At 41.0% G+C, this 25,198-nt stretch overlaps 1 protein-coding gene across 1 annotated transcript; it reads left to right on the top strand.

Annotated features, from left to right (window-relative positions):
- The first annotated feature begins 467 nt into the window (after positions 1-467).
- On the top strand, positions 468-24,904 carry LURAP1L (leucine rich adaptor protein 1 like). Its single transcript, XM_055791567.1, has 2 exons — positions 468-1,025; positions 24,138-24,904. The coding sequence occupies exons 1-2, from the start codon at positions 474-476 to the stop codon at positions 24,510-24,512; spliced, it is 927 nt and encodes a 308-aa protein (XP_055647542.1). The 5' UTR covers positions 468-473; the 3' UTR covers positions 24,513-24,904.
- The last annotated feature ends 294 nt before the right edge of the window (positions 24,905-25,198 follow it).

The raw sequence follows: 25,198 nt of genomic DNA, 5'->3' as shown, positions 1-25,198 counted from the left end.
TTTTTAGAGAGGAGGAAGTGGGTACAAAAATAGCAAAAATAATGAGGTGGGGTGGGGGCTGAGTTAGCTTGCCTGGAATAACACCTGTTTGAGGAGTGGGAATAACTGCTGCACGTATATTCCTGTCGCATAAAACATTATTTTATGTTAGAAAGCATCTAGGGTCACAGAGCTCTGGTGACTGCCTTATTTTATTTTCTCTTTCCCTTCTCTTCTCCTTTCCTCGCCCTTCCTGTTACTCTCCTCTGTCCTCTTCCCTCCCTTCCTGCCCTGTCCCTTTTCCCCTGAAGGCACAGGCCGTTCCCGAGCGCGGCCCGGCAGCTCCCGGGCGGGGAGGGCATTCCCCGTCGTGCGAGGGCGCCCCGCCGCCGCCGCCCGTGGCGCCTCTCCTCCAGGCATTACGGTAGGAGGGCCGCGCCGCGCCGCTTCCACCTGCCAGCGGGCTTTAAAGTTGCAGCTGGCCGAGACGCGCGATGACTCGGGTCCCGGTGCGAGCGGGCAGGCAGGGCGGGCGGGGAGGGCAGGCGGCCGCCAGGCACCCGCCGGCGGGGCGCCCCCCGCACCCCTTGGCTTACGCGGGGGGGTTCTCCGTCGCCTCAGCCCTCCTGCTTTTGTCTCTGCGCCCGGTGGCACAGCGGGGCCGCGGCAGAGCAGGGCGGCGGGGGGAGGGTCGGGCTGGCCCAGGAAATCCACATGTGTGCGGCGGGTCACCTGCGAGGCTCGGCCGCCAGCCCCGGCGCCACCGCGGATTACCGCGCCTCCGCGCCCTCGCGGCGGCCGGGCGGCCGCAGGTAGTGCTGGCGCCGCTGCCGCGGGCCCCTCCGGGTCAAGCCATGGAGCCCGGCGTCCCACCAGACCTCCGCGACGTCGAACAAAAGCTGGGGCGCAAAGTGCCCGAGAGCCTGGCGCGGCCGCTGCGCGGGGAGGAGCTGCCGGGACGCCCCGCCGCCGCAGCACCCGGCAGCCGCCGCGCCGCCGCCCTGGCCCGGCTGGAGACGAAACTTCACCTCCTGCGGCAGGAGATGGTGAGTGGCCGAGGGCCCCTCGGCGGCGGGGTTTGGTGCGGTGCGGTGCGCCGCGTCGGGTCGTCAGAGGCGCTGGCAGCGGGGGCGTCAGTGCAGAAAATAACGCGCGGCCCCCCCGTTGTAAATGGCTTTTCTGCATCGCACCTGTTTCCTGCTGATGAGTAATGCCTAACGAGGTGCTGGATCTTTTGGGCTGAAAATTTGGCCTGCTATTCAGTGACTCAATTTCTGGACGTTGGTCTTCAGAGACTTCCTTAACTCCAAACAGGCTGCAGAAGATGCACAGTGATTCTTGAGCAAACAACTACTTGTAATTTGGCTGAGAGGGTTTTTTTTTTTGCCGGTGGTCTGTGATGGGACAGTGCTGTATTTAATTCGGAACTGATGATGTGCCTGCTGTCTTAATGCAGGTGCTTGTCCTACTTGGTGTGACACCATCTCAGTATTAACTTTTTTTTTTTTTGATGGTGCTGTAAAACTGGCATCATTTTTTTAAGGCAAACAAACTTTTTGCAAGCAAGTGAGCAAGCAACTAGTGAACACTCAGCAGACAAGATTCTGATGATGCAGAGTATTTCACATGCGCAGGCGTAGTTGGCTTCCACTTTTTATTAGAGTGTCGTTGTTATGTGAGGTCCCAGAAGACTTTCTTTGGTAGCAGTTCTTTCCATAGCTCTTGCCACTAAAATTATTTGAAAGCAGTATGGAATTTGATCTTGTTGGGATGAGGATTTTGTTGGCAATCTGTTGAGATGACTGTATGCAACTATCTTGGAGCCTAGCCATTTACAGCAAACAAAGCAATCTCATCCTATTTGAACAAGTAAATGCCATACCATCAGTCCCTGTGCAGCCTTACATACATATAGATAGATACATATATACACAGATAGAGAGATAAGCAAAAGGTGGGTGGGTTTGTAAGAGTGCCTAAAAAAATAAGCATGTTGGGGGGGAGAGAAATCAAGAATGGATATTCTGAGGGGATAGCCAAGATGATGATGTTAATCTTGAGATGTAACTTACAAATCACGCTTGCTGTTCTGTGGCTTCATATGGTTTAAGAGATCCTCACAAATCAAACTAAAAATCACAATGATCGCTGTGAATTTCAGTTTTAACACTGATCCACATTGTCAGCATATCTCATGTTTATTTTTCAGTGTTAAGCTTGCACAAGCATTGTAGAGTGACCTGCAGGTAAAAAACTGTTAGGGATGGCAGACTGCAAAGGAAATAAATAAGGTAGCCAGAGTAGGTGGCGTGGCTGTCTAGACATGTCATGACAGGCCTATTAAGGGGGGCAAAAAATGAGTGACTTGCCCTCATCACCTTTTCCTTTCTAATTGGTCTCTTCACCTACTTGACACTTGCAAGTTTCATGTTACAATCTTCTGTCTGCCTCTTCTTCCTCCTGCCACTTGGTTTCTTTTTTTCCTCCCTGCCCTCAATGTGAAGGTTTTAGTTCCAACATCCTTGACCTCTCCTATTCTTTGTCACTTAAATAACTGACTTTCACAGCTGAACTCATTGCTCATGCCAAGTAAGGGGAATTCTGTTACACACTTTTCCCCTGTTTGATTTCTAGTCTCTTGTCCAGGCCTTTAAACCACCAATATAATGACTGTTTGTAAAAGGTGAAGCATGGCTACACTATGTCTTTCATGTTTCCAGCTGTCTTCAGTAGTCCAGAGCATGGAAGTCTTCCTGGGGTTTTCCTCTACTCTCTTTAGCAACATAAGGATTTTCCTCTATCCTTAAACTTTCTGAAGGTTATTAATCTGTTACTTTCCCCTCTGCAGCTTGCTTTGTGACATTTTACAGATCTGATCAATTTAAGAACAATATTGGGTAAAAATCGTAGTTTCCTTCTATGTTTCACTTTTTTTTTAACTGCACATCATTCCTAAAACAGAACCAAAACTTCTATCTAGCTTATTATTTTACACCACTTTTTAACATATTCTTCTTTGGCTTTGCTGCAAGGCCTAAGAGGCCTTGAACATGTAGCAAAGTAGTTTATAGCTGCTGCAGTAGTAAACTTCCAAAAAATGGAAAGATTAGAAGTTTAGAAAGTCAAGTGTCATCCATCAAGCTTTCTTTTTCTAGTTGTGCTATGATGGCAGCTTCTGCAGCCCACTCACTGAACTTCAGGTAGTCACATCTGTGCTTTTTTTTTTTGTCTGAAGTCTGAAGCAAGCAAGCAAACTTTTTTGTAAGCATTTACAAAACTAGGTTATTCATGCTTTCCTCTCTTGGTCACATATAAAAACTTGATATGGACTACTGCGCTGACATCTTGATCTCTGATGCCGAGCAGTGCTGTTTCATTATCTTCTTGTGTTCTTGTTCTTGTTAATGAAGATATTTTGGACAGGTGTGGCTATTTTCTGTTGTGTTTTGTTGTGGGTTTTTTTAACTGCTTTATACAAATTGTGCAGTTGTGCACCTCAACTTCTGTCCTTTCCCACAGCTATTGTTAGTCACAATGACTGTGTCTGTACTGACAAATTTCAACTAAATCTGATAAACAAAGATACTGCCTTAGTATATTTTGCATTATCATTGTGTTTAAATCATGCTGATCCCAAAGCTCTTGACTGTGTGTGCTGGTTGGGGTGGGGTTAATTTTCTTCATAGCAGGTTGTATGGGGCTATATTTTTGATTTGGCCTGAAAACAGCATTGATAATACAGGGATTTTTTCATTATTGCTGAGCAGGGCTTACACAGCACCCAGGCCTTTTTAGTTTCTCACCCCACTCTGCCAGCAAGGATGCTGAGGGGCACAAGGAGCTGAGAGGGGACACAGCTGGGACAGCTGACCCCAGCAGACCAAAGGAATATTCCATATCATATAATGTCATACTCAGTATATAAAGCTTTAGGAAGAAGGAATGGAGGGGATGTTCAGAGGGACGGTGTTTTGTCTTCCCAAAATGGAGCCTGGCTTTCCTGGAGATGGCTGAGCACCTGCCTGCCCATGGGAAGTGGTGAATGAATTCCTCGTTTTGCTTTGCTTGCATGCACAGCTTTTGCTTTCCCTATTAAATTATCTTTATCTTAACCCATGAGTTTTCTTACTTTTACCCTTCTGATTCTCTTCCCCCATCCCATCAGGGTGGAGTGAGCAAATGACGGAGAGGTGCTTAGCTGCTCGCTGGAGTTAACTACGGCACAGTACTCTGCTAAGGAGGTATTTTACTGTTTGCTATGTTCTCTCATTATTTTCTGGCTCATAGCTACTATAAAATACCACTGTGTTCCCTGACATCCTGTTGATTGGCCCCTGACAGTAAAGAACAAGGAAAGCTTACCTTAACCTGTTTGTAATGCTCGGGAGTAGACACCAAGCCTTATCTCAGGCTGCATTTAATCCTTCCAGTGCCCAGAGTAAATTCAGATGTACAGGAGTGGAAGTAGGTGGAAAGTTTCATTCATCTAAAACTAGTGGGCCATCTCCTTTCCTGCCAATGCACACTTTGTCCTTCCAAATAAAATGATCTTCTGTTCTTCCATCTGTCTGATATGTGAGAAACTAGTGCTTGTCTTGCTTCAGAACAAAGTAGTGGTAGCTGTTGGACTGGATACTTCTTCAGAAGAGAGATATGGTGGAAGCTTTGGGAGCTCCCTCTCATCAAGTTGCCATGACCTTGGGCTGGAAAAGCGTGAATGAAATGGTGGAAGTGATCACCTCTCCTGTGTCATCTGCTGCAGGGGAATGTTAAGAGATAAGCATATAAATGTGTCAATATTTGATTTGAAATGCTGTTTTTTATTGTAAGTTGAAGCACCTTACAGATCAGGGAGGGGTGTGTGTAGCAACAATACATCTGCTAACTAAAGGCCTTGAGGCTTGCACCTTGCTTCAGATCCTTTTGCTGCTCCCACTGTATGCTTCTTTTGCCCTCAAGCTTTATTTTTGCTGGTAGTCACTGGATCACACAAAGCACCATGGAGTACCTTTCTTGAAATACGGACCTGCCAGGCCTCCTTCCCCTCCTTTACCTTCAGTTTGCCCCACCAAGGCTGTGGTGGAGACTCTGCTGGATTCTGAAAACCTTTAAGGCATAAGACCATCAAATAACAGGAGAAGCAAGGTGTAACTACCCGTGTGGGTCAAAACGCTGTGTTCTGGTCAGCCTAGGACGTGAGGAGTGCCTCCTGCTAGCCAATGTGCCCTTGATTCAGTATTAAATTTGTCACAATTTTAATATTAAACTTTTTCCTCCTGTGGTTTTTTTTTTACATTGAATCTTCCACTGGGGCATTAATAATCCTTTATAGCTGCAGTCCTGTTTGTGTTGTGTCATGCTTCTAAGGTCACCATTCAATACACATGACTTCAACAGCTACGCACTGCAGTAAATTATCAGTGAGGTTCATTCTGCAGCCCAAAATGATACTGCTTAAAAATCCTCATTTCTCCTTCAAAAGTTCTGGGGAAAAGAGTAACTAAAGAAAGTGTGTTTTTTCTTCTTTTCATTCAAGTTTCCCAAATCAACTCTTTGTTTCCTTGAAAGCCAGAGTATAGTCTGCATTACATGCAGCAAAAAAAGTAGCATGCTTTGCATAAAAATATTTTGGGCAGAAAAGGTAAACTGTGTCTTGGAGGTGAGAGGTAGATTGCATTGCTGGGACTTTTAGCTGAGACTCCTTCCAGTAAGCACTGTTGAGGATCAGATACTGTTAATGAGTCTGAAGGCTGAACTGGGTATTCTCAGCGCAGCAGTTCTTAGGGTGAAGGGATAAAGAAATGGAAACAGCCCTATTCCCAAGAAGCTGAGTGTGTCAGACTTAAGCTTAAGCTTATTTGGGATAGAGGCATGTTCCTATGCTTTCTCATTAGTTGAGTTTTCTCCCCCTTTGTTCTTCTACTTCTGTGTTAGTGTATTTGTAAAAGGCTGATTAATATGGAGCCCTGACAAAAGTAAAGACCAAAGAACTAAAAGTATTTTTTATTGATTGAAATTAGATAAATATGATCATTACAACGCCAGTCCTTTTCTCATTCTTACGTATTTTTTTTTAATATAGTCTTAGCATGGAAATGAAGGTGCAGGTTGGAGGGCAGAGCTGCTTTGACTCTATTCTACCAGCTTTTAAGAGCTTGAACAACTTAAATTTGCTTAGATTTGTTAGATCCACAGTGTGGGGGGTCTGCCTTGATTAGATTCTTTAAAGACCCTTTTTAAAAAGTCAACAGCTGTGACTTGAAACATCTCTTTTAACACATGCTGTAGGTACAGGCTGCTACTTCCACTGTTTTGTGTGATAACACCAACTGACTTAATTGAAGCCAAGATCTGGTTCAGTATGTCTAGTCAGCAGTTGCAAAGCTTTGTATCAGGTGCTGGTTTTCTATTAGATTAATGGGAATTTTTGCTTAAAAACTTGATTGAAGATAAAATCATAAATATAGAATTACTAGCGGCTAAGCCTCAAGCCTGTGTAGTAGAGTTTGATTAACCTTGGTTAGTGATTCAGTGAATCCCTGAAGTGAGGCTTTTCTTGGAAGTAGAAAGAAGGCATACAGAAATGGAAATATATCCATTTCTCCAAGTCCTCTTGAAGTGCACTGAAAAAGCTGGTAATCTTGGGTCTTGCTAATGAGCTCTCTCCTTTGTACCCTCAGATTTGCTTGATGTGGCAGAGGAGTTTGTAAGTTTTATGTATGATTGGGCAGTGATATTGGGATAATTGTGTTAAAAGTGATTTGTAGATAGATCCTTAGGGAAAATGATCCAATCTAGCAAGAAAAAGTTGTAACCTAATTATAGTACTGGAACTTTACCAAGTTTTCCACTTTTTCAGAGTATCTTTGGGAGAAGGTGAGCAAGTTTATTTAAATTAATGCAATTTTAAACATATCTTTTGACTGGCAGATCTCACATGGTGCCTGGCAAAAGGATTTGAATTGTGGAACCATCTCCATGTTGCTCTTAGACCTTCCAGCTGTTCTGATGCAGCTCCAGCAGCTGTTGAAGTGCTTACATCCCCAGGAAGTACTGATGAGTATGTGCTTACGTTTCTAGCTACTTCACCAAGAGTCTGTGGAACATTGCTGATACCTTATCTAAGAGCATCAGTGCGAGATACCAGGTGCTTCTGTCCCATGCATGAGTTATCACAACAATCAGAGATACTTCACTCAAGGCTTCCAGTTAGACTGCCATGTGTGATACTGGAGGAATTTTACCAGTGTGCTTAACTGTAAGTGTTGCAACTGTGTACCGATGACATGGCCAAGCTGAACAACACTGTATTATATAGTTCAGCTACTACTAGAACGCTGCACTGTATAGTTTAGCTACTAAGTAGATAAGAATGGGTCTGAAACCAAGACATGAGCCAAAAGTGCTGAAACAGAGCCAGAAGAAGAGAAGGTCATGAAAAGAACAAGAGGAAGATGGAAAAGAGGATGAAGAAAGGATGAAGATGTCCCAAATTACCACCAGAGGACCCCCAACCCATTGGGCCACACACATGTAGTAAGAGTGTAGATACAATAAGTAGTTAATGGAACTGTAATGAATATGCTAATAGTTTCTCAGAAATGTTATTAATATGTATAGATCAGCCATAGAAAGATAAACAGGGAGCAGAGTTAGTATGCATGTTGGACAGAACTTATCCCCCCATGCATCTGGCACTGAAAATAAAGAATGCCTGCTTTATAAAACTCCAAACCAAATATTAGAATTTTGTCTTCAACTTTTCAGTATCATGTACAGGTAGACTTTTGCCAGCTCTCATTTCAAAGAATATGTCTTACTGTTTCATGATATTTCTTTCCTGATTACTTTGTTTCAAGGCTAGAGGAAGTATTTTGTCTCTGAAGTTGCCTTTTAAAGTCTGTTTGTTGATAATGTGTAATGAAAAGACATGAAAACTAAACCCTTTCTGCACAGAGCTCTGCAGTTTAAGTGACTTACAATAGCTTTTAGCAAATAGATGACAAATTTTCTGATTAAATCAGAACAGCATGATTTTAATAGTCTGGACTGGAAAAGGTCATCTGGTTCAATTTTTCATGCAAAAGAGAGTCTGGGTGAGATTATGGAGCACCCTGTCCAATCACATCTTGATGACCTCCAGCAATGCGGACTCCACCAAATCCCTGGGAAGGTTGTCGTAGTGGTTGGTTGTCCTCACTGAATACATCACTGTTATATCAAGATGAAACCTCTCTAGGTGTAACTTCTGCCTTGTCTTTTCCACGTGGCTCCTTCTGAAGGGAGAGCCTCCATCCTCCTTGTAGCTGCCCTTAAAGTACTGTGATGAGGTCCACGCACAAGACTTCCCTTCTCCAGGGAAAGAGGACCTAACTCCTTCAGTCTTCCTCATAAGGCAGGTTCTCCAGCCCTTTGACCATCATAATTTTGTGTGGGTACTTTTTTTTTTCTGTGGATACTTACGGCTAACAATAATTGAAAAGTACCTTTTCTGTGTAAGCAAGAAAAACTTGAAATGCGCAATACCAACTAAATATACTTAACAGAGGTGATGGCCCATAAGTGCATTTCTAGTCCTTGATACTTTTTCCCCCTAACAGTAAACAGTTAAAAGACTATGTTTTAATTCATTTTTAAAGGTTACAAGATCATTTGTCTGTTCTCTGCCTTCAAGCTCAAAACCTAGGAAACCTTCCACAGTAGACATGTTGATTTCCTACTTGTCCATGGCCTGGAAGAGGGGCTGGATGCTGGTATCTGGAGCAAATGAGGACGAACTTACAGAAGTAAAAAGATAGAGGATCTGAACTGATGGAAAGCAATTGGAATCTCATAAAATTGAGTACAATTTCTGTCTTGGATTTTCGCCTACATTTATAACCATAGAATTTGGGCATCTTGCATGTAAGCAGTTCCAAAAGATGGTTCACAGATTATTGTTTGTATAGGTGGAAGAGCTCTGAACAGAAAAAATATGGTCAATCTCATAGTAAAAGGGGAAACTTGTTATAAAGGCAGACTTGCAGCCTTGGTTTTCCAGCCCTCGCTGTCGTAAGTGAGGCTGCTAGTTACAAGCATTTACCCGTGGTGGATTTCTTTTTGCCTTCACACCAGTTGTTCTCGGTGTTGAATTTTGGCTTCAACCATGCAGTTATCCTTGCTGGTGTGGAATGAGAGCTAGTATCCAGTAGGACAATGGACCCTAAGATGGCATGGGTGTGTCAGTGTCTGTATTTTGGAAGTAGCAGTGCTGAGGCCACCTCCAATAAAGAAGATATGTCCCCTACACAGTCTGTAATCTTCTCTGTCAGTATTTTTAAATTGTTAGTGAAACACAGGGAATAGGCAATACTTGAAACCTTAGCATGGCTTTTGTGAATGCAGACCTTCTGTGCTGGAGGGATAAAGGAAAGTGATGACTTTAGAAGTTGTGATGACTCAGAAGTAGCTTGACCAAATACTGCTCTAGAATAGTTTCAACAAAAATGGCTTTTTGCAGGCTTCTCAGAAAGCTGTTACGTTGTTTACAATGCTGTACAAGCTGTTAGTTGCAAACGTTAAAATCAACTAAAGGAGGAAACAGGAGAAACTTGAATTTGAACTGAAATGTGAGGGTGTCCATCAGCATAGCAACTCTGAAAAGCAAGGTTATCCAGTTTTGGCCTATTAGTTTACTAAATGCTTGGGGGAACCACCAGCAAAAAAACCCACAACCCACCAAACTCTGTAAGGTTTTCATTTACCTTTTTTCCTTGTTAGTGTGGAGGTATTTGGTCGCTCTAGCTGTTCTCCCTTGCATCCTTGTACATACTGCAGTTGTTTTCAAGCAGTTTTGAAATAACATCCTTGTCATTGGATAACTTCAATTAGTTGCAAAAGGGAATTGTAATACTAAAAATTTTACACCTCTGAATCTTGATCTCTTTAGCTTTTTTTTGTGGCAGACAGAATACATTCTCGAGGACTGGAGAAGAATTGGAGAGAGAACTAGGTAGGAGTGACTGCTGCAGAGTTTGAGGAAGAAGTTGAAATACTTGTTCTGAAATATATGGCTGCAATAAAAGCCAGGGAGGAGATTAATAATTAAAGTAATGATGTTTCTTTAATGTAGAAGATAAAACATTCCTGCACATTTGGGGTATTTCCTTTATCAGCTAAATGGCTACAAACCAGATCTAGCTGGGAAACCTTCTGTACCTGCACTGGCTATAGTAAAGCTGGTTATGAAGGAAGTACACCTTGCCCCAGGATTAAGTTGCTTTCTGAGCTTGATTTTACCCTGTACCATGATGCTGAGCCATGTGAGTGTACAAATGGCCTTGGTACCCCTAGAGCCAAGTATGCTCTTATTTTGAGTCTTTAGCAAGCTGTAGCTGTGTTAGGAGTAAAACCTAGAATGACAGAGAGAATATTCTTGTATGCATCCATTGAAACTGTTGTCTTGTAATCAGCATGGTATTGCTCTTTGTTTGCCTGTAGCGGATAGGTGTCTGATTAGGATACTGATTTCAATAGTTGTTGAATTCACAACTATGTAGTGGCTTATGTCAAATTAAAACATCACTAAGACTGGTGTGTGCAATGGGTCTAGACTGTTCTGTAAAGTAACCAGTATTGGAGGATGTGGTTTAAAGACAGATTTTTAACTGACTTACTGAAATAATCTTCTTTGTTTTTCACAGCTTTTAACATGCTTTCTTTTTGTCATCAGCCATTTAGAGCTTAGGTGTCAATGGATGTCTTTCTATGTCTTTGTCTCTAGTGAGAGCTGGGTTGTGTCCAAAGCAACTGGTGGGCTTGGTAGGTACATCCTGAGGCGTTCTCTTCAATGACTTCTCAAAAGCTGTTCATTCAATGTCTCCGAGCAGTTTGCAAGCTTCAAGAGATGCCAGACTATGTCAGGGGAGTGTTCATGATTAACCAACTGGAAAGAACCCTAGTCTGGAGGGTAACCAAACTTAAGTGACCAAAATGCATCCAGAGAGCCTGTAAGCCACTTTGAGCAGTTTTGAAAAGTATAAACAACACAGCTCAAGGTTTTTTTTCAAATCTAGAAGCATATTTGGATGGTCATTTATTTCAAAAATAACCTGTGCTGTGTTCCAGCAGTGAGTTCCTCTGCCTACCTGCGGATGACTGTGTGGAATAAAATGTGTTTGAGGATTCCCCTCTCAAAGTTGCTCCAAAGTTTTGCCTCCTGCCATAAGAGAAAATAAGGAGAGGACAGTAAAGAGTATATATACATCAAGTGTTAAAGCTAGCTACTCTGTTTTGACAGAATATGCAACCTTTCCCAGAGCTTCCCTAAACACAAAGAGCAGCAATACTGGCACAGTTATGCTGCCCTGCTGTCAGCAACCTAATCCTTCTCTTTCCTCCCTACCAACCTGACATTTCTTAATTTTTGTGTTTTATCAAGGGAATGGTATGGCACATTTGTTACTTTAACAGGAAACACACACTAGCTAAGCTACTAGGAGAAGTTATCTGAATGTTTCATTTGCTGTGCTCTAAAATAAACTTCTCTTAATACTGTATGACCCTGCTGGGTACAGTACCAGGTGAAGCAAAAGCATTTAGTGTCTGCAAAGCAGTGCTAAATTCCTCTTTAACTACTGGGAGTTTCAGATTTTTATAAACAGTTTAATGGCTTAATTTGTATTTGTGTTCACTGTTGTTAGATACTAGCTGCATTCATGACTAAAATGCTTCCAGAAGGAGAGTAATTTTATTGCATTGCTGCTTTGGCCATGAAACTTACCTGTCTCCATACAGAAAGAAGCACACATTCAGGAATTATAATGTAAGAAATGTGCTGAGTGTTTCCAAGCTCCCACATTTTTACCTTGGGGTAGAAACAAAGGTAGAATAGCTCTGTTGCTTTGCATTTATCTAAGCGAGGCTTTTTTGTCTTACTACAGTTTCCACTGGCTTAAAGAAGTGTTTTATTTGAAAGGGTTGCACTGCTTTTTGTAACTCTTATATGTGCTTATGAAACATAGCAAACATTGGGCACAACCCTCTTATACATTTTTCAGTAAACAGTATTTTTTAAAAAAAACTTACGGAGCTTCAGATTCTGACCTTGACCTTTCCAATAATCCTAAATTACTAGGAAACAGTCCTGATAGCAAGGAGGAAACAGTGAAGCATTTCTGTGCCAGCAGAAGTGGGTTGTGCATTGGTTTGCCATCTCTTTAGAAAACCAGTGAAGTTTGGAAGGGTGGCTGGAGAAGGCCTGTTCCAGCTATATCATAAGCCTGAATTGGTCTATATCAGCAACCAGACCTATACAGCTTTCCTTTTGGGGCAAAAACAAATGATGTGTGTTTTGAACAAAGTACATGATAAAACAGTGGTAGTGTCATGTTTTAATGCAGTTGAATACTGAAGAATCCTTTCCATGGGCAGAAGGTTTTCTAACAGAATTTGGATGCATCCATGCTAAAACATGACAACATTGAGAAGTCATTCAAGGAGTCATGGTAAACTCTGACTTTAGACTATTGTTCTAGTCATCTTAAAACTATAGAGAGAAGCAATCATGAAGTCCAGGTGATAATTTTAGAAGACTTCTCCTGATCTGTGACTGCAAACACATTTTGCCTTCACATGGCCACTTCAGCCACTGTAACCATTAATGGACTATCCATATATCATGGGACAATTGTGCCATACCCTGAAATATTTTAGCCTCAAGTGGTGGCCTGTGACAGATTTCTAGCATTACAGGGTTTGTGGAAAACTAAATCCTGAAACAATAGAAGGGAAAACCTCTTTGCAAGAGAAGAGCAATACTACTAGCATGCCAAAGCAATAGTAATTTTCTTAAACTTCGCATGCCTATGGAATTTATGTACTCCTGCATTAGCACCCAGCAGTGGCTGCTGTGACTGGAGGAATAGAGTGGAGGCACAGTTGGTTTCCCCATAGGCACATGAGGTAGCTCACAATGACCATCAATGCATATAGCTAATTATGTGCAGAGCAGCAGTCCTCCCATTTCAGAGGAAAAAAGAAACGCAGCCCAAACCACCATATGATATGTAAGATTTTGTCATTTCTCTCCTTAATTTTTATTAATTTGTAGTCTGTTGAAATTTAATGGTGAAATTACTTCAGAAGAGCCTTAACAGCCCTTTTTGAATACAGCTGTATTTCTCTAGTTCAACTCTATTGTGTCCCTTGTCATCTACTTTCACTTCCCAGGTCACTCTTGATTATTGGCAAAGGCGGCATTTGTCTTTTCCTAGCTATCTGGTGCAAGTCTTGCACCTTATTTCTGCTTTACAACTAGCTTAGTAGGTAGCATTTCCTCAGTGGAAGGAGAAATGGGAAATGTAACCAATGACCCTGATTCCTTCCCCTCTACTCATACCTCTGGTAACTGCACTGATGGCTATGATTAATATTCTTTGCTGGACTAGGATCAAGCCATATTGCCCCAGTAGTCAGCTATGTAGAAATCTTTACCAAGAGCAGGTTTAGGTATAAAAAGAGCAATGTGGTATGAACTAGAGTGGTGTAGGAGAAGCTACGCCATATGGTGTGAATGATGTTTACTGGTTAGAGGAGGGATCAAATAGTATGGGAAGGCTGGTACCTAGAGCGCCTGGGTTTGTTCTGAGGTTTATAGTTCAACACTGATTACTGCTGCTACCTTCTTATGAGGTGACCTTAGCGACAAGCATAGGATTTCTGTTTATTTAATTTATAATATATCCTTTCGCTTTATGATCTGGGTAATCTTGCCTTGTGGCCTTGAGAACGCGTTACTGCAGTGTGTTCTGTGAGAGCTAAAGGGTCACTGGGCTTTTTGAGCCAAAAGGGCTCAAAAGCTGCAGCTAGGATAGCCTGCAGCAGCCTTCCTGGCTAAGTGTTTTGACCAAATTCTGTGTTTCAGCTTGCTAAAAATGGTTCTAGCCTCTTGTTTACTTCTATCTTTTTAACCTGGAGATCCTGGGTGCAGATTGGCAGCTAGCTGTTTGATACAGTCTTAGCGAGTGAGAAAGAACTAAAGTAGTTAACTATTCATAGATTATTGGAAGTTTGGAAGGGTATTTTTGGTGAAAAGATTCAAAATACTCAACTTTGCTTTCTTTTATCTGAAAGATCTCAAATTTGCTGCCACATTCAGATGGGCACAAAGCCGATGTACAAAATGTATTTTAGCAGGATGGTGATTACAATGGGAAATTTGGTTGAAGTTTTTGATTTAAAAGAAAAAATAAGACTGAATCTGAAAGACATGCAACTTCAAATAGAGCACAGATTAAAATTAGGGGAAAAAAAAACCAAACCAAACCTTATTTGATAAGATGTTGACTCATTTTTATTCAATAAGTGAAAAGATTTAGTGCTGAAACATGGTGATCATAACTTTTTCATAGGGGAAGAAAAATCCAGTGATCAGCACATCACTTTCTAACTCTATTAAAGCAGTTCTAAGAGGACATTTGATCACTTAAAATTACAAGGCTGTCTTGAATTTCCTTTTTATTCTTATTCATATAAACCTTCAGTAAATACAGTGGGATTTTCCTCTTAGTAAAGATTTGGTTATTAAGTTAATAATACACTTTTAACAGGACCTACTTAATTTCCAGGGCCACAGAATTATTACAAAAATAATCTAATTTTGAATTCTGGGGAGATTCAGACAAAGATGTTACACTTTTTTAATCTTATGTGTCTCTGCAGTGGTATTATGAGAGTTCAGATTTGTCTCCAGTGTTTTATCTTCAATAATGTCGCGTCTCAGTTCTGACTTAAAACAAGTTGCAAGTTTTTTCTTGATTATTTTTTTCCCTTCCTTTTAAAAATGATAATGAAGTGAGGATCACTGTCTTGGTAAAAGCAACATTTTCAAACTTTGAATATACCTGTAAGCAAAACCCATTATATTCTTTCACTTGTATTTTAGTTCTATGCTTTTGAGCATACCTACACAGTGCCAGTACTGATATTAAGGAATTTTAAAGGGATTAGCAGGTCTGGAGTGCTCATTAACCAAACCTAATTCAGAAATTAACAGATACTTTATCCAGCTTTTGCGCTCTATTTGTAAGATCATGTTTTGGTCAAGTCAAGCATAAATGAGGCAGAGAGTTAAATCCAATGGTAAAAAAAAAAAAAAAAATAAAAATTACGCTGTTGAGACCCAGTGCCATATCATGTTGGTGTGGAAGATGTATATAGTCCTGTGTGGTGTGGTGTCTAGAACACCACTACAGTGATGCTGTGATTGTCAGTCTGCCATGACACTTTGACACCCACAGCTGATTATTACCACTGTGTATTGACCTGAACATTTGTGCTGTTATTATCTCGTCTGTCAACATATGTGGGTCCATAGTATGGATTTTTCTAAGCATTTTCACCTCTGTCACAGCAGGTCCATTTCTAAGGTCAGATGCTGCTTTTATGACAGCAGTAGGAGATATTTGGAAATGTTCAGTAAAAACTTCCAATAGCATTAGAGGCTTTTTGCTCTTCGGAAAATCCTACATTTCCTTGCTGCTCCTTTTAATGTTCATTGAACTAAGCTTTAAAATATTTAGGACCTTTCTTTCATATTCATTCATCCTTCTGAGGCTGGATATTTCTCCCTCTGAATTCTGATGTGTTTCTGTATTTAAAGAGCTGATTTAGGTTTTTTTTTTTCTTTTTCATTTGGGGAGGAGTTGATGAAATAGGGACTTAACTAACTAATGGCGGGGTGGGGTGGGGGTGGTCCTATTACTTGCTCTCTGATTATGGCATGTTTCTTTCCGATAATCATAGTCATACTTACTTAGTAGGTATTTGAACTGTTTCTTCTTTTTCACCGTAAAATAAAAAGATGGCCAAAAATCTAAAACAAACATCCAAGAAAAAGATTCTTGTGCTGAGAATTTTGTGTTCTACTTAAGCATAGAGGATACCTTCAATAGTATAAATATATAAAAAAAAAAAAAAATAGAAATTGTAGCCTACTGAGTAAATGATTGTCCTCATTTCAGCTGGGATAGAGTTATTTTTTTATTCTTGGTTGCTGGTGCAGTGCTGTGTTTTTGATTTGGTATGAGAACAATGTCAATAACATGCTGATGGGTTTGGTTGTTGCTGGGTGATGTTCATACTAGGTCAAGGACCTTCCATTTCTCAGGCCCTGCCAGCGAGAGGGCTGGAGGGGCACAGCAAACTGGGAGGGGACAAGCCAGGACAGCTGACCTGAACCAGCCAAAGGGGTATTCCATACCATGGGGTGGCATGCTCAGTATATGAACTGGGCGGGGGTGGCCGGGGCCTGCCAGGCACTGCCTGGAGACTGGCTGGGCATCGGTCAGCAGGTGGTCAGCAATTGTATTGTGCATCACTTGGGTGGGTTCTTTTCCTTTTGGGTTTTATTCCTCTCCCCCCACCCTTTTTTATTACAATTGTTGTTATTATTACTTTTATTTTATTTTTATTATTAAGTTGTTCCTGTATCAACCCACAAGTTTCACCTTTTTCCTAATTTTCCTCTCCATCCTGCTAGAGTGGCAGGGAGCAAACAAGTGACTGCATGGTACGTACTTGCCAGCTGGTGTTAAACCATGATGATGATTCATCCAAATCATTGAGATTTTACTGGGTGTTAATGAAAATGACAAGCTGCCCACAGATGCTCCACAGAAAAGGCTCATGCACATTTCAGGGAGGTAGAAAGATGCCTTTAGATCCACTTTTTTTGTTACAGAGATAATGTAATTAAACAGTTGCATAACTTGTTATGTATTTTCCTGTGAAGTCAGAAGGAGATTAGTATGTATAAAATGAACATATCAAAATATATTGGTATTATAACACAAGAGTGTTGTAAGACGAATGTAAATCAGCAATATTGGGATTTCCTATACCAGATGATAACCATAGTAGCACAAATAAATGTCTTTGAAACCTGTTAATTTTTTACACTCACTGCTTACCGAGTTAACTTGCTCCTTCATGAAGTTGCTCTGCCTCCTGATTATTCTGGTGGTGGCTCAGATCTGAACTGCCCACTTCCTTGCTTTAGGTGATGGGTGTTTGGTACGCTCTGTTTACAGAAGGGGAATCCTCTTCTGGCTGATGCCAAATCACACTGTCTGTCTTTGTCTTTCCTAGTTAAAAAGAACTGCTCACAAAGCTGTTATGTTGCTGCCAAATTTTATGGAAGGAACTGTAGAGGTATTTGTCATAAGCATTTGGTTCAGGATCGCGCTGGAACTGCATCAGGTTGAAATAAGGTCATGACCAGGCTAGAGCTTCTTAAGCCAGCAAGGTCAAGGGTGCTGTTAGAAACTGAAGACTTAATGACCGTTCACTTTGTGAACAACTGGGACTTCAGTGATAATAACAAATGCTGCCTAAGAATCTACTATGAGGGTTTTAACAATTTTGGAGTCTTCAAGAGAAACAAGAGTATAAATAACCAGTTTTGCAGAAGAAGGCATGAATTAAGTGATCAGGACTGCCTCTGTAGCCTGCCACAAGGTTTTTATTGTGACTCATGATGGAAGTATGGCTGAGAAGGGTTGGTGTAACTTGCGCAGTTTGCAGAAATAAACTAGGTCAGCAAACTGCAATGACAAATCAACAGTGGGTCAATTTACCTTTTGTATATGTAGGGTTTGTATGTGCTGCCTCATTGTCTGAAGATTACCACAAGCCTAAAAAACATGAGGAAAGAAATGGGAAAACGTTCCAGCAATAAATTATAACACAAAGCTGTGCTGCAAGAAACTAGATGCACAAAAAGCTGTTGATCTACATGTATTACTGTTGACTGAAATGTAGTTTACCTAAAATAGTGGTGAGGTAAATCAGTCGGACATACATGGCATAATGATGAACAATGGAGCACCTACGCTGATTCACTGTTGGTTTGATCTGTGCCAGACTTTGGTTACCACATCCATTGCTTATGCATATGAAGACATGAGAGAGCTCACACAGTGTCAGGTTGATTAGGTTAGTTCAAATTATTGTAGTGCCTCCGTTATTCCAAGCAAGTTGACTTTGCGGTAGAGTGGATGTAGAACATTCACACAAGCACTTATAGTTCCACCCGTGCATAGATGATCCCTTCCAGCTACAGATACTAACCCCGTGTTCTTACACTGTGTCACCTAAAAGCTTCCTGGCTTTTTGACAGTTGATACTGAAGATAGTGTTCAAATTCAGAAGTCAGTCTAGACATTCTGCTCTGTCATCTGGATCCTGAAATGCCATCGCCCAAAGTGGCTTAATTATATGAAGAAACCAATGCAAACTTCCTGCATCAGTGGGAAAATTTTGAAGTAGGCAAGGGTTTTAAAGTCCTGCGCATGCATATTTACTAATTAAGTAGGATGGCATTTATGCACAGCATATTCATCAACCTGTGTGTTCATGGAGCAAAAATTTGTCCCTTATCTGTCATTTATATTTTTATTTTACACATGTTAAATGCAGAAAAAAAGCATTTTGTTAGCTCACTGGTGTTGAGAAGCTATTGTAGTATCATTCTGAACTTGCTAGCCTTCAGGTGGCATACCTCATACTTTAAGGTGGTTGCTTCATAAACAAAGCTTCTGTGTGTGTAAGTGTGTGAGTTAGCTCAGTCACTCCAATTAAATAATCTTGCATTCACATATTCTGAATTTTGTACTTTAAATTGATTGCTTATGGTCTTTTTAGCTTGTTATATATATTCTCTCCCATAATTGGTTGATGAGGTTTAATTGACGAGTTTTATACACTTTTGTATCTGCTTACTAAATCTGTATCTTTGTAAGACTCAAATAATTAAACGTTGCGAATCAATGTTTATTTTATTTTTCACACTCACACCTTTCTCCTTGGGAATTAATTTTCTTAGTTACTCTAAAAATTGTTACTCTGTAATGATGAAAGTGGAATAAGATTAGCTTCTGTGACAAAAGGGATACTCAAAATTCAAAATGAATTATTATTTGGACATTGTTACAAAAATATTAAAAATCTAACACCTCAAATTCCATGGAAAAGTGAGGTAACCTGCCTTTAAAAAAAAAGAAAAGGGAGGTAGGCATAGCTGGGTAGCCACAGAGCTGTTCATCCTGAATGATATGGGAAATAGAAGAAATTGAATGTGAAAGTGGAAAGCTGTCTCTGACACACCCTAGAAAAAGGAAAACAGCAGTAGCATCAATACTTCTAAATTGTAGTTGTCATGCACACCTGTTTGCCATGGAAAGATTCTACTGGTTTGAAATTCTGTTTGTAAAATCAGTGATACAGACTGGTGTAGCAGTGTTTAACAACAGATGGAATCTGCTCCAGTTTCATCTAACCTCTTCACTTGCTAATTCTCTTCTGCTCACACACTGAACCTCTGAACAAGTTTCAGTAGGGTGCCATATTTTGCTGCTGTTTCCATCCAACATCCATTTATTGTGAAATATCTGTCCAAAATTATACTGCCTTAAAAACACAGATTACATAGTAGCCAACCCTAGATCAGTGTTTGAATCCTGCCTGAGATCATAGGCAGAGCAGAACTTCTGAGCTGAGTGACATAAATAGCTCCCTGAATCCATTAACTTCTAAGGGGTTTTTTATGTCTTATAGTGACTTATTTCTCTGTGCTCTGCCAAAAAGATTTGTCTTGAAGGAAATACCTTGTTATTCAAACTCATTATGGGCTCTTTACAGCACACAACATAAAGGTGTTGAGGAAAAAATGAAACTAGTACCTTTAAAATAAATTTAGGAGTGTCTTTTCCTCAGACCACATTTTATGGTTACCATTAATATCCCTGCAGACTTCCTGTAGTTAAAAGAAGCAGCAGCATGTGACCCCCAGGAATCTAGAAGGAAGTAGTCTGCAGAGAGGGACTGGAGGTGCAGTTTTGAAAGATTAAAAGGATATATTGAACAGAATTTTTAGCTTAGTCATTGGGGGTGGGGGGCAGGGGGAAGGGGACCCGCTATCTTTGGAGGTGACTGGAAGCTATATCTGCAAGACATGCAGCAGAAAAACAAGTCTGTTCTGCCTGTAGTGTGAGCGCAAGTGCAATTTTGATCCGAAAGGAAAGTGATCAGGCTAGGGACAGCTCATGCACTATTTTGGGAGACTGCCAGGAAGTGATAATTGTCTTTGTTAACAGCCCTGGTCATGAAGAGTTTTATTCTAAAACCAATAATCTACCCAAATCCTTTCTTAAAAACATTGTATGTGTAAAAATAATATGAATATTTGTATATTTATGTGTATATATGTATGTGCACAGACGTCCATATGTTTGTGTATATATATAACGTCTCTTGTATAAGGTATGACAGTGTTGCACATCATCTTAGGGAAGACCATAAGCAAGGCTAGCTGTGCAAGGAAAAAGTACCTTGTTAGAACAACTAGTATGAGAGGGAGGGAGGCACAGGCAGGTGGCTTAGGCCAGTTATCCTTTCTAGACTGAAGGTCTGGTTGTGTTTGAATGCTGATCTGTTCTGTCCACCAATGTATGATAGCAGACTGCATTACTTGAAAGATGCTGTCACTTCAATTTAATTACTGTTCTTTGCCATGACTAGCTGTTCAATGTTAAACATTTCCTGGTGATCTGCACTATTGTGGTTATATAAGCTAAGCAAAAAGATACAGAAGCTAGCCTGTAACCAGAATTCCTTTCTTGCTGTCTTGTCAGAATTTCTGTGTACACCACAAGCTTGTGCTGAGGACTGATACATACTGACATGCACTTTCCCTATGGTGGTGCTGTGCTCTACCTTTAACTCAAAGAGCAGCTGTAGAAACTGTTCTGAAATACCTGTATTAACCATGATAAACTCTTAGAATATTTCTGAAGTGCATCTGTAACAGTGCATAAGGAATGGAGCTATGAGACATGATGAGGTTTTAGTGTGTTTAATCCCTTTAGCTGAACCATCTTGGAACTGCCTTGTGTACTCTAATGGCTACATTAGGGTTGCAGCTACATAAGTCAGTATGAGCTAATGTGATTGTATCTGTGCTAAAGCAGGTAAGAGGCAAGAAATGTAGTGACATTTTTGTATTATCAAACAGATGATTAAGTAAAGCATATTAAAGAAAGATGACAGTGGGCTACTTTTTAATGTTTGCTTTAGGAAGAGCACGCTGTTGATATGGGAGATTTGGGACAATATGGTAGCTGGGTGGAGGAGGACTCAAGTACGCAAGAATGCAAAGAAACACTGCCAGTAAAGGCTATTCTGCAGAAACGCTGAAGCTATGTATGTATTTGGAGCAAAAAATTATTCCTGTGAACTGAAATATGTGAGACATCTGCTTAAAAGGGACTGTTTGATTAGAGGCATATTGGTGCTAGCTCTGTTAAACATTTCCTTCATTGGCCTGTTGGGAAATTTGCTGTCTCCAAGCTGGCTTATATTCAGCAAGTTGCTGAGGTCTGTAGTTGTATTTGAGAAGTCGGGTAATTTACTGCTTTCATGACAGCCTAGTTGCTGAGCAAATGGTTTATCGTGATTTATGGGTAGGAGTAGAAGAACTGGCTTGAGCAGGAGGGCTGTGAAATGGTCAATCTGTTTTCAAAACCTCACGTCTGAAACAATGATAGATGGGCAGTATTGTTAAAACTGTGAATGGTAAAGCTATTTTGCACAGTGCCAGGTTAGCTATGTTACATCCTGTGGTAGTGGATTGAGGATAATTCAGGAGTCATTCTGGGACTGGGGAGGGAGGCTGGGAATGCATATGAGAGTTACATAGGCAGTTTGTTACTAGCTATCCTTGAAGTATGTTTGTGTTGGTTTGACTGGCTGGTAACTAAGCACCCACCAGCTGCTCACTCACTTCTCTCTCCCCCTCTGGTGAGATGCGAGAGAGAACAGGAAGAACAAAAGCAAGAAAAACTCACAGGTTGTAATAAAGGTAGTTTAATAAGTGGAGGAAAGAAATTAAAATTAAAAAAAAGTGGTACAAAGTCAGTCACTTACAGTCTCCTACCAGTATACCAATGCCTAGCCAGTCCCCAAGCAATGGCTATGTTGGAAAGGTGAAACCCATGGGTTTTATTGCTGAGCACAACATATATAATGGGCATATAGGCAGGGAATTGGTTAGTTCTGGTCAACTGTCCCAGCTCTGTCCTATCCAAACGTCTTTCTTAGCCCCGGCCTATCATTGGGGGTGCAAAGTGAAAAACAGAAAGGCCTTGAGGCTATGTGATCACTGTTCGGCAGCTGCTCAAATGCCAGTATGCTGTTAACGCTGTTTCAGTCACAGATACAGAACACAGCCCCATACTGGCTGCTGTGAAGCTTCCCAGCCAGAACTAGTACAATCCCTTGCAGTATATAACAGAATAAAACCACATTAAAATAACTTCTTCAACAACGGTACCAGGTCAGTGTAACTTCAGATATTGAGAAGACAGCATTTGAGTATGGAAAGAACTGTGTCCATATTGTACTTCTGGCAAAACAAGACACAGTCTTTGCTTCCTGACAATACCGATTCCGTTCCAGTCCATTGTGGCTGAACAATACAGATGCTGTATTTCTGAATAATGGTTGTGGACAAGGAGAATAGTATAAAACATCTATTGTCTGGCAGAACAGATCTTACTTCTTCCTTATTTCTCAATTGAGTGAAGACATTGAAATTTTTTATATACTGTATTGTTTTTTTCAAATTAATAAGCTGAAAGTTAAGATGTTAGTGTCCTTTGGAAAAGCATGTAATGAATACACATACATCAGATGTTATGGCACACATTTTGTAGAGAGGTACACTCAAATTATGTATAAGGGCAAGTATTTTCTAAATGCATGTATTAAATCAGTGACATCTCTGCACATATTATGCTTGATAAGTACAATTGAAGGGTATAAGAACATGTGATAAAATATGACACAAATTACATGCTACACATGGTATCCCTATGAGTTAATCTGAAACGACTGGCATCTTTTTCCCAGTGGTTTTAAGCGTGCATGCCCTATGTTGGCAGTATGGCAAAAGTTCATAGAGGTGGAGGTCTTACTGTGGAAGTGATGAGACTGAAGGTGTGTCTGTTGTGATGTCAAACATTTAGTAGTGCTGAGGTGCTATTAGAAGGGGCTGCAGAGTAGATTAGGTCACAAACTAGTGTTATCTTCTCACATTATGGGTGTAAGCAGCTTCTGGCTCTCCACACTTGTTATTGTGGTCAAACCTAGAATCATCTTCAGTTCGTCAGACTGCCTCTTCACCATTTTTAACCTCTTTCATGTGATGAATAGGAGGTCACACAGATATTTTTTTCGTTTTCTTTTTTTGTCAACGCTTGTGATGTTTCAGATGAGAAGAAAGAAGCAACAAATAAAACTCTTAGGCCTCACCTTTGTGTAATCTTGTGGAAATTCCCTGAGGAGAAAGGCTTTGGGCTGTTGGTGGCCGAGAACCTTGACATGGCCCAGCAATGTGCACTTGCAGCCCATAAAGTCAACTGCATCCTGGGCTGCATCCAAAGAAGCATGGCCCGCAGGTTGAGGGAGGTGGTTCTCCCCCTCTGCTCTCATGAGACCCCACTTGGACTAGTGCATTCAGCTCTGGAGTCCCCAACATAAGAAGGACATGGGCCTGTTGGAGATGGTCCAGAGGAGGGCCCCAAAGATGATCAGCGGGCTGGAGCACCTCTCCTATGAAGACAGGCTGAAAGAGCTGGGGTCCTTTAGCCTGGAGAAGAGAAGGCTCTGGGGAGACCTTATAGCAGACTTCCAGTACCTTGAGAGGGGCAGTTTACAAGGGCATGTTAGTGATAAGACACAGGGTAATAGCTTTGACCTGACAGAGAGCAGATTCAAGGTTAGATACTAGGAAGAAATAATTTACTGTGAGGGTGGCAGGACGCTGGAACAGGTTGCCTGGAGAAGCTGTGGATGCCCCATCCCTGGCAGTGTTCAAAGCCAGGCTGGATGAGGCTTTGAGCAGCCTGGTCTAGTGGAAGGTGCCCCTCTCCATGGCAGGGGGATTGGAATTAAATGTTCCCTAAGATGCCTTCCGACCCAAATCATTCTATGATTTGTCCTAGCTGTGAAAGATGGATTTTTTTGTGTGGGTTTTTTTTAACCCATTCTTTTCCTTCAGCTTGCTATTTGGAGTTCCATTTTGAAGAAAATTAGTAATATTTTTATTCACTTTTGCCTTGTAGGTTAATCTCCGAGCCACTGATGTGAAGCTTATGCGCCAGCTACTGATCATCAATGAAAGTATTGAATCAATCAAGTGGATGATTGAAGAGAAAGCCATTGCCAGCAGAGGTAGCAGCTTGAGTGGCAGCCTGTGCAGCTTGCTGGAAAGTCAGGAGACGTCCCTTCATGACAGCTGTAACAGTTTACAAGACTGTAGTGATGGACTGGATGGAATATCAGTGGGGAGTTATTTGGACACCTTAGTGGATGATGTCCCTGGTCACCAAACCCCTTCAGATATGGAGAAGTTCAGTGATTCTTCTATTATGGAGGACTCACAGCCTCTGCATAGGCATCCCAAAATTGATTCAGATGAGTACTACTGTTTTGGTTAATAAAGTTCCAGAGGGACACAAATGCACTTGTACTTACCCTTTTGTACTTACCCTTTTTCTTTGCTGCTATTTTATTTCATATGCAAACTCCACCCCCACCCCAACTTCATTTGGAAGGAAGACATAACATGATACTTTCATTCCACTTCATAGCTTTTCTGTTGCTTCAAATACATTTTCTCCTTTGTCGGTTGGGCTTTCCTCTTTCTCAGCTTTTCTTTTTCTAATTTATTTTTGTAATTTTTCTTCTGTTTGTTTTAGTTTTTTATAGTGCTGTATTTACAGGTCTTTAAAAGTGGTGAAGGAAAAGCTTTGTCTTTAAAATGAGACATCCGGGCATGACAGCAACAGTTTTGTTCTTCTTGGCAATAAAGTATCTTCTGATACACATATGTTGTGGTAAATTTTCTTGACTACCAGGTCTGGCCTTTCCAAAGACACTTCTTATTGAGCCTTAAATCTGAATGTTGAAAATACCTCTACAATATAATTTTCCTTTTGTAAGCAATGATATTTGATTCTGTTAGGCTGTCTTCACTTGGAATATAAAATATCCTAAACTTTTCTCTGGGGTTTCTTTCATCTTGAATGTTCTCATCCTTATTGTCTAATTATGATTTTAAATTCTGTGCTTCATTGGTGTCTTGCAGTGATGCATTCCAGTGCTAGAAGCTCTGCCTATGAGT

The sequence above is a fragment of the Falco peregrinus genome, chromosome Z, assembly GCF_023634155.1.
Source record: "Falco peregrinus isolate bFalPer1 chromosome Z, bFalPer1.pri, whole genome shotgun sequence".
Classification (NCBI taxonomy): domain Eukaryota; kingdom Metazoa; phylum Chordata; class Aves; order Falconiformes; family Falconidae; genus Falco; species Falco peregrinus.
Note: the sequence above shows the minus strand (reverse complement) of the source record. Positions and strands in the feature narration are given on the sequence as shown.